This window comes from Stegastes partitus, unplaced genomic scaffold, assembly GCF_000690725.1.
Source record: "Stegastes partitus isolate 25-593 unplaced genomic scaffold, Stegastes_partitus-1.0.2 Scaffold44, whole genome shotgun sequence".
Lineage (NCBI taxonomy): Eukaryota > Metazoa > Chordata > Actinopteri > Pomacentridae > Stegastes > Stegastes partitus.
The window spans coordinates 363,331-373,389 of record NW_007577775.1 but is presented as its reverse complement, the minus strand read 5'-3'; the positions used below and the strand labels follow the sequence as shown (position 1 = coordinate 373,389).

Sequence of the window (10,059 nt, the reverse complement as noted above, 5' to 3'; positions counted from 1 at the left end):
TGGTATTAATTCTAATAACCCAATTGGAAAGAGAAGGCTCATTAACTTTGTCAGGGAACATTGAAATTAATGTTCCCTGTAGATTTCAAAAATGCTTACCTCCTCAGTCCTAACTCTATTTACTCCAGGTAATGCTTTTAGTCTGCCTTGCATGTGGTTAATTACAGGCTCATCCTGAACTGTATTTAGTTAACACAGTCTTTTTTCTTAGCTGAACATTACATATAACATAGACGACCCAACAAACACACGCCAAAGCATGTTTGGCTTTTTCTGGGGGCCAAATCAAACATGTGCAACAAAACGGCGACATTGGCTCGACCTGTGAGTGCAGTCCCTCCCTAATCCACTGCTTTAAACACTGGATCGCAGCATTTATCAGGCTGAATCTGCCACGTTCTCTCCCTCCCCTCCCCTACCTTCTCCAGACCCCCCGTTTCTGAACCTGATGAGTCAAAGGTCAGGAAAACAACAAGTCAATACGCAGCCAAAAGAAGCGCCATGCAGCTGAGAGAGCTGTGGAGAGGGCTAAGCCTCTCTGTAGCACTCCATGATTTAGCCTGTAATAGTTTTCTGTAATCTCTTTCTATTGATTAAACCTCACATCAAAGAGGAGTCTTGCTACAGAACCTCTCTTTTCCTGGTCAGAAATACCATATGGAGGTAATCTTTCACCTTTGTTATTCTTGCCGCTCCCGCTGCTGCTGCTGCTGTGAGCCTCTCTTCCAAGCATGAGAGCAAGACAAGGGAGTAGCCAGCAGGATAAAACAAACCCAGCACAGAGGAATAACTGCAAAACTCATCTGAATGGCAGGCAATTTTCACTCAATGCATGCATTGTCTTCACATGCAAGTCTATAGGGGGGGGAAAGGTACAACATGAATGCATCCTTTGTCAGGAAACAGTTAGAAATATGAGGGAATTTTACTCTCCAGATTTTTATATTTGTACCAAAAGAAAACCATCACACACTGAAGGACAAAGAACAACACTTGCCAGCCGAATCTCACATTCAGCTTATCTAAATGCAAAACCAAGAAAATTTGGGGGGGAGAAAAAAAAAACCCTCCTGCTAAAAACACTCAATTTAGTGACAGGCAAATGACTTCATGCTGCCACTTAATCTCATTTCTTGCATAATGCTCTCTAATTAGCATATCAAAGTGAATTAATACTTCTAGGGCATTAGCAATGCAGAAATATGCCGTGGCTCTACAATAACAGTTAGATGAGTGCCATAAACTTCTAAACACCCTGAAAAGTCTTCAAAATGTCTCGCCGTTACTAGAAAATGCACTTTTTTAAAAACCCTCTCCTTTCCAAAAAAAAAAGAAAAAAACTAGAAAAATCAAAACCGGGATCGTTCTCTCACCACCTTGATCACAGAATAATGCGAAAGCTCACTATTCATCCGAACAGCAGACAATAAGTCCTGATAACATGATACATGCGCGCAGTAATTACACTGATGATTCTTGGACCGCTTTCAAATTTATTATTAAAAGTCGTTTTCAGCCAACGGTGGTGTTCCATGGCTAAAAGACAGCAGTCCCATGTGCCATCTGAGCAGACATGAAAGGGCCAAGGAAGCCCCTGTGAAGGATGCTACAGGAGCCAGTGAAAGGCTCACTGTGTGCTGGAAAAACAGGCCGGTCAACAAGGCCACCAGACCAGCTGAGCTCTGTCAATGGCTAAGAGGGGGAGGCTGTGACTCTAAACCACAGGTTAACCATGCACACACACACACACACACACTCACACACACACAAGCTTCTTCTCCCTTTCCTCGTCTGCCTCATCTCTTTCTCAGACACACTCTTATTCCCGGGCGCTTTCTCACAAACGTACATATTTATTTTAAATTTTTCCTCAGTTTCATCTCTCTCTCTGGTGCTGCTTCGAGTGGCTCGTTTCAACTCGAGAGCTTCGTTCACAGCCCCGAAACGTTCAACACAGAGCCGACACAAGTTTGGACAAACAAACTGGTGAAACATCTGATTAAAGTAACTTGAAGGCTCGCCGGGAATGTGAGCAATATCTTAACAGAGCTTAAGTTTGAAAATAAAATCATCTATCTGACTGTTATTTCTGCTGTACGTTCTCCAGCGATGCTTTTGTTCTGGAAGACACTTCCACATCAAAGCTGAGCTGCTGTGCGACGTCTGATCTGGAGCTTGTGTTTTTTCCTGCTCTGTCTCTTTCATTGTCTCTATTCAACAGGCACACAAACGCTAGCAGAGCACCTCGGCTAGACCCAGGACCCTCTGGCTGCCCCTGTGGACGCCACCTGTGTTGAGGAAGTTCATAAACTTTTATGATCTCCTCTGAGCTAATTTCCTCATAAACCGCACAAAGGTCACAAATCTGACAAGCCATCACGTCTGCTCAATTGTTTTTCCTTTTTCTTTTCTAAATCCTTATTTTTCCCTCAACAGAGAAACATAATGCATATCACGAGGAGAACAAATAGTGACGTGCAGTGGTTAGAATGTTTGAAGCATCTGTTCATTAGCAGTTTGTGTCTAATTTCAGGAGTGAAGACATAAATGTACTGCATAAAAAACATAAAACCTACTGTCTCTAGAACTCTACTGTGTGTCATTTAAAATGTTAAAGAGATCCTGTTTATTATACGTCCCATGCACACTGTGGGAAAAGTATAGAAATCACAATATGTCTGGACAAAGATGACTTTTTTGGAATAATCGTAATTTTGAGCCATAAAAGTTAGAAACAAAAACATTGTATGTGATTTCAGCTGTTGCTCACATACGTGTGTGTAAGTGTGCACGCACACTGAAAGTTTTCAACCGTGTTGATAAAAATTTATAGACTTGATGCTTATAAAGAGCATTTTTTTTTTTTGAAGATAAATTTTTTCCATGTAAGATTCAGGCATTTGCATTTTACCTGGATCACCTTAGTGTATTTGTAGAAAAGGAGCCTGTGTGCAGCAGCAATTATTGATTTAGAGCGTAGTCCCTTTATGTGCTGAAAGCGTGGCAATTGTTGTCAGGTTATAAAGCATGAATTCTGTGTGATCTTAGCTATGTAGAGCATATGCTGCGGGATTTCCCCCATCCTGTTCAGTGCCAGGGTGCTGAGGGTGAAAGCTGGAGCGCACTTTCTATTTAAAATCAAAGCAACCAGTGCTGGAGAGAAAGAAAAAAAAGACACTCCTGCAGAGCATCTTCGGTGGGAAAAGAATCTACCGACTGCAGCTACTGTGACAACAGCACTTTTTTCCTGCAAGGCACAATGACATATTTAAAAAAGTGATTGATTAATTTGGGCAGAGGTCCCCTGTAACCTGGACGCAGGCTGCCATCGGATCACTGGGAGGTAAAAACGCCAGCGTGCTATTGTGCTGAGTCTCCAACACAGTTTTGTTTTTTTCCTTTTCTTGGAGTTTGTAGTTTGATATTAAAATATTTTTTACACAAAAATCTTACCTGTCTTTTCTTTGATTTCACAGAGAACGCTGAAGAGTGCTGGTTTCATTCTGTGACAGTTCAGTCCATGTTTCCTGTTTCAGTATAAGAAAAGATAAAATATTGAAATAAGTTCACTGATAAATCACATGTTAGATATGAACAGGTAAATGGATTATTTGAGCTACTAACTTTAGTTGGCATAGTTGAAATATTTCAACCCACGCATGTCTGTCAGAAGTTATCATTTTTCTACAACATGTAGATTATTTGCAAAGTTTAAAATAATCCAATATTTTTAAAATACTGTTCATTTCATAGGACCAGTACTCCATTATAAAAATTACTCCCAGTGACAGTTGCTTCATACTATAACCCCACTGGCATGAATTGTAATTTTCTGACACCAGTTGTAGTTTTGCAAATGTATGAACATTTATAAAGGACACATATGTGTGTGCACACAAACTTTTTTGGCACAACACCTCACTCAGGTTCACGTCAGGCACTTTAAATAAAAAAGCTGTTGTTCCCTCAGTGGCAACTTTCTCATGTGTTAAAGCTTTGCAATAAATACACCTCAGTGTAAGATTATCATTTAAGCCACTCCAGCAGCCTATTGTTATGCACTGGGGAGTCAAGTTAAGCGGGGGCCACATCTCAATAATGATGCGTTCAGCGTTTTGGTGGGGGGGCGAAGTTAATAAAACATATAAATCAACCAACTTTGCTTGCGCCTCGTCCAGACTTTGATCAGTTATGGTCATTATTTGATGCAGAATGTCACCAATGTCTTGTTTTCTTCCGTCTCCGTCTGTCCCATCGTGTCCATGTGGAGGCGGCAGTGCCATGCCTCCTTGTACCGAGTGGCCGGCCAGACTGACACCGCCGATCGACTGCATGATCCGGGCTTGATCGTCCATGGTAGCCGCTAAAGAGTCTGTGCACTGAGCCACACAAATTGAAAAACTCATATACGAAATGAGCTAAAGCATGTGCCGCAGACTAGAATGATGCACGAGTGCGTGTGTTTTCTCAGCGAGCACACACGGGGCTTTTTTTTTCTTCTTCTTCTTTTTAAAAAAATGAAGACTACAGCAGTGATGTTTTAGCGTAAATCTTGTGTCCAAGTTCTCGCTGTCCTCTCGCTGCTTTACGCGCGATCCAAAGTGCCAAAACGCGTGGCTGTGTTAGTAGAAAAAACGCATAAATCTTTTTTTTTTTTTTTTCCTCTCGTCTTCTTCTTCTTAAAACTTCTTTGTCAAAATTGACGGTCCATCGTATCCCGCACGAATCCTCATACCAATCTGTCTTTTCTCGGGGATTTGACGGCTGGTGTAGACAGAAACGCTCCTTTGGTGATCTCTCATTTATTAGCGCTCTTCATGGGATTCCCGGCGCATTTCCTCTCGAAAATGTCCAAATCCTTCCTCGCGAAGCACCGGCAAGCAAAAATATCCAATGTGGAAACATGTAAACAAATACAAAAAAACATTTAAAAAATACAAAAAAAAAAAAGAAAACAATCTGAGGCTTTGCAGGTGTTGCCAAATAGTAAATGTGCAAATTCCCGCGTCAACTGACTGTATTTTCTTACAAAAAACACACAACCTGCAGCATAAGGTGTCCAAATGTGACTATTTTCAAAAAATGGGAAAAAAATGAAATATACCAACAAGCAAAAAAAAAAAAAAAAAAAAAAGTTGGGGGATTTCTGCTTTTACAAAAAGAAAAGAAAAAAAAAGCAACAGCGAAGAAGAAATTAATTAGGATACAGCGCTGTGTAAAGGCGATGCGCAAAAAAATATCTTTGCCCTGCTGAAATTTATGAGCTCCAGCCTCTTGCCTGTGTGTGTTTTATGTTGTTTGATGGCAGCGGTAGTGAGCGATTGACAGTGTGCCAATGCCACTCACTCAGTGCAGACGTGTCAGAGCAGGGAACAGGGGTAGAAAAAAAAAATAATGGAGAAGAGAGAGAAGAAAAAAAAAATACAAAATACGAAATGAAAATGCACGCTCCGCCCTGCAGAGGAGGGGTCTATATTCTTGTCACTTCTCGCCTGAACACCGAAAAACAAAATGTTAAGAGCTAGTACTTAGGATGGTGATTATAATGATGAAAGCAACGCCAGAGTCCCCTCTCTCTTTCTTGCAGCGGCGGCAGCGGGCTGTCCTCGTTTCCTCACGCGTGCACGTACAGCTATGTGCATATTCTCTAGCAGTAATAAAGATTTAGCCCTGCGAGCGCACAGGCGAACACGTAATGAGAGTTTTTATACAGTTTGATGTAGAACTGCATAGTCCCCTGTAAGCCTTGGTTCAAGCCAGGAAAGCAGTAGACATGTTTATATTATTGGAAAGTAAAGCTCCTCGACCAATCCCGGCTCGGAATGACGAAGACTGACGATCCGCGTGTCCTATTACTGGCAGATGCATGATGCCGAGAGCCCACCCACTCCATCCCTCCATCTTCACACCGCTCGCACAAAAGGGATGGCAACTTCTGATTGGTCGTTGCCACGAGTGACATCCATTGCACAAGCAGGCGGCGCTGCTCCGTGCTCCTCCGCAGTTGCTATGGCAGCAGACAAGTTGTTGAGCTGGGTGCATGGCAGCAAATATACTGTGCACCTCTACAGTAAGCATCGAGATCATGGACTCATGAGGAGGGGGGGAGAAAAAAAAAAAAGGGAGAGGAGAAGAAAAAAAAAAAAATTAAGGGGTTGCCTTCAGTTTAAGGGAGTTTGTGCAGGAATAAAGAATGTCTGGGTGCAGATAGGGAGGTTTGAAGTTTTAAGGAGAGGCAGCACATGTTTCCAGGGAGGGATTTGAGCTGTGAAAGGCCTCTGTGCTGAACTTTTGACATACATGATTTGATCCTAAAGTCACGACATAAGGATAACTCTTCAAACGCTGTCCTGCAGGAGCCAAAACAACCACACTTCTCCCAAAAGTTGGCATCAGAGAACACCTTCTAAATAGTTCACTCATCCAGTGTTTCACTGGATATCCAAAAAAGAGGGAGAGAAAGCTGCCTAAAATCCCATCTATTCCATTTGAAATAAGTGAAACGGTCAGTAATACCCCTGTAAAACCCAGGTGGTAAATGTCTCCCACACGTTCTCTTTATTTTTAATGTCAGTTTCATTACTCTGCTTTTTGAAGTTGGACACTGATGAGTGAAACAGGGATCCTCGTCGGAGAACGCTTCGTTCTGAGGCTCCTGATCTGCTGCCCAAGACAGAACTTTAGTGGTTTTGCGGTCGTCGGCGGTGTCGGAAACTTTAACCTTTCTGTGAAAATTAGAAAAGTGTCTAGTTTGTGGCAGTTTCGCTCAGCTTAACTGTTCATTTTTGTCATGCGTACAAAATATTTTGCAAGTTTTTTTCTCTTTCAAAGCACCATTTAGCACTTTGAGTGATCGGCACATACAGACTGATTTTTTTGACAGTGGTGTTCTTCATTACAATCAGCCTTTAAATGTATCTGTGCAGTATTTTATCATAAAAACCTTTGCATCCGAGCAGCAAAACACAAATTTAAAAAAAAAAGAGTAAACATCTCAACTGAAAGGAAACAAACAAAAAGCTAGTCTTTTAGAAAATGTGAGGTTTGAATTTGATCAACATTCGCAGCACTTCTTACCTCTTTACGGTAATTATTCCAAAGTATATTGTGTTTTGACAGTGATGTTACACTTAGTTAACTGATGTGTCAACTTTTCTCACTATAGAGCTGATGGACATAACGGGATTGATAAAAAAAACACAATTTTCACCATATCTTATTGCATTTGCATGTTTGTTGCTCATTATTACAAACATCTTCTCTCTTACTGAGTTAAACGGGCCAATTAAAACGTTCTCCTGGTATCAGTCAGCCATCGTCTTCAATCCTGCATGTTCCCAACAGACCGTATGTTCTGAAGGGTCAGTGCAAAGTCGTGAACAGTCTGATTCATCTTCATGAGTCAGAACTGAGCGACTAGATTAATCTTCAGAAAAAGGAAGAAACTTTAGGAAAAGAAATTAATTTGAAATCATTATCCGGTGAGTCATTACTTAAAATAACTGTTCCGCTTTTGATTATTTGACCAGAATGACAGAAGACATGCTGGCACCTGTCTGGTTTTCAATTTGTAGTCGACAAAAAGAGTGGAAGATATCAGAAAATAAATGACATAATAGATAAATAGATTTGAATCCAAATGTGTAAATATATGTAGTTTTATTAATAAGCTCTCAGCATCAGGGTTGAGGTGTGAACATCACTGATGGTGAAACATTGTAAAGTTTACTGAGCCGCAAGTAATAAATACTAAAGTTGGAAATCTTAATCTCGCAATCGATTTCAGTATGTGAAAACAATACAGATCGTCTTTAGTGGCCTTGTGTGGTTCTGCTCATTCATTTGACCTTGAAGTATCGGAGCAACACACTCTTGAGTTTAGTGAATGGGAGTCCCAGGACTACTGCATTTATCATTGAAATACTGAGCTGTCAAGTCACACTACATACCTGTCAAGAAGGGCTCAAAGGTACAGCTCCGGCTCCTCTCCTCTGTTGCAGTGCATGATTCTTCATTGCATTGCATAGCAGGCCTATTCGCCGTTGTTTTCAGCCATATGTCAACATAATTCATTTCCGTGTGTGACAGCTCCTTACAGTAAGACACTGTGGGACGACTAGTTCGCAAAACTGTGTTTACATAACCAGGAGCTCGTGCTAACCGCTGTTTTCTGCTCTACCTCTAAAGCCACATTGCAGTAAAAAGGCTGCCGTGATGCGGGTCAGTTTATCCAAAGAGAAATCATTTACTTGTAATTTGACAAGTTGTTTCCACAAGTAGTGTAGATTAGGTTAAATAAAATGACAATATTTTTACAAATGAGCTAAGCGAGGCATAGGAATAAGCACCTATGAGTGCAGAGACAACACTTTGTCATCATGCTTCTCATTGTGACATCTGAAAAGACCCACAGGTGCTGTAGAAAGTGACTGTGTTGTCATATTTCATTTAGGCATCCTTCTGCAAAGCTGTAATTGCCTAATTAGCTTGTTAATTAGGAGATTAGCATTTACTGATAGAGTGGCTTGCTCTGTTGTGATGAGAGTAATACAGATTAAGTGAGAAGTTATGGGTGCATGAGTTCACAATTTTGCCGTCCACAAAGGGGTCGCAAATCATTAAAAGATTTGCGAAACCACTGCGAGTGTTGCATCTGAGGAGGACGCTCGTCTTTTCCTTGCTGCCTTGTATCAGAATTGGTGGCGAGGACGGTGAAAGAATGCAAGAAGGCAGCCTGTCACATGGCAGCGAGCATCCCTCCTGGTCTGAGTGTCGCCTGTATCATCCCCTGTTGCTCGGGGAGATTGGAGGAAATGACCGAGCAGACGGTGCCAGAGACATTACTAACCCAATTATGAACAGTCTTTCATCTGGTTTGGATACTTTATTTTATTTATTTCCTGATATTTGTCGCTGCCGTGCGCGCGCTTTGTCTTCATTACGCTTGCACATGTGAAAACGTAGACAAGTAGCGTGGATGTTGGCTCAATCTGCTTCTTGGTTTCAACCTAATATCCAGGAAATGGTGCCTTTAAAAAATTCTGATGTATGTGTGAGAAGCAGGTGGAAGAAGTATCCAGATCTTTAATTTCCTAGAAGGTAGCAGTACAACAGTGTAAAAACACTCCAGTAGTCGTACAAATCATGCTTTCAGAAGTATTAGCAGTAAAATGGACTTGAAGTATTAACATTAAAAGTATGCAGCAGCATTGCTCTTGCAGAATGATATTATTGTGTATTATATTCCTGAATCATTTATGCAAATGAAAAAGCATTTAATTAGCGCTTTACTGTTGTTGCTGGTCGAGGAGGAGCTGAATATAAATACTTTATGTACTTTTGAGTAGTTTCATCTACAACGGATTATTTGTTTTAAAATCTTCACCTGCAAATTAACAGCAGATGACTGATTAATTGTAATCAACACCAAAAAGTACATTTAAAGTAAAGTAAATATAGCTTAAAATGCAATATTGTCTCAGTGTATTGAGTAAAGTACAAGTTTACCACTACACTTTTTGACTTGGCTTTGTTACATTCCACTGCAGACTGCACATCCAGTTTGTTTCCAAAGGTAGATAACCATGCAGGAAATATTGCATCTGCTAATGAGTGCTGTTAACTCCCCCTGTGGTTATTAAATCATTTCAAGTGTTAGTGTGGGAGGTAAACTAATAAACCACGAACAATGCTAAATGGAGAATTACCGAATTGATACATCTCAAGCATGTTTGTCAGAATGGGAGAAAATTTGAAAATGTGGATGATGAACATAGAGAAGAAGCAGTTTCAACTCTCTAAACTACTTTCCTCTAAATGTCCTTAATCAAAACCTACTGTAAGCTCCGCTAGACCAGCGGAGCTGCTCGTACACGCCGGCCATTTCATTCGCATGTGTAACAGTAGGAAAAATAAAGCAGCATGTTCCCCGAAACAGTCAACCTTTCAATAAAGTTTTAATCCCAAGAGTGTTACATGTATGAAATCTGTTTCTTTTGGAAGTCAAGACAGATGTGAGAGATCAGGAGCAGGCACTAATCAGAAGGGGGGGAAGGTGAG

The 10,059-nt window shown here is 40.9% G+C and overlaps 1 protein-coding gene across 2 annotated transcripts in view; it reads right to left on the bottom strand.

Moving 5' to 3' along the window:
* The window catches only part of pbx3b (pre-B-cell leukemia homeobox 3b), a 57,970-nt gene extending 52,903 nt beyond the window's left edge, over positions 1 to 5,067 (bottom strand). For both annotated transcript variants that reach the window (XM_008305963.1, XM_008305956.1), the window contains exons 1-2: positions 4,159 to 5,067; positions 3,454 to 3,527 (exon numbers count right to left, since the gene is read on the bottom strand). In XM_008305963.1, coding sequence (XP_008304185.1) covers positions 3,454 to 3,527; positions 4,159 to 4,406 — 322 coding nt within the window. In that variant the 5' untranslated portion in view covers positions 4,407 to 5,067. The remainder of the gene's footprint in view (positions 1 to 3,453; positions 3,528 to 4,158) is intronic.
* Between the last annotated feature and the right edge of the window lie 4,992 nt (positions 5,068 to 10,059).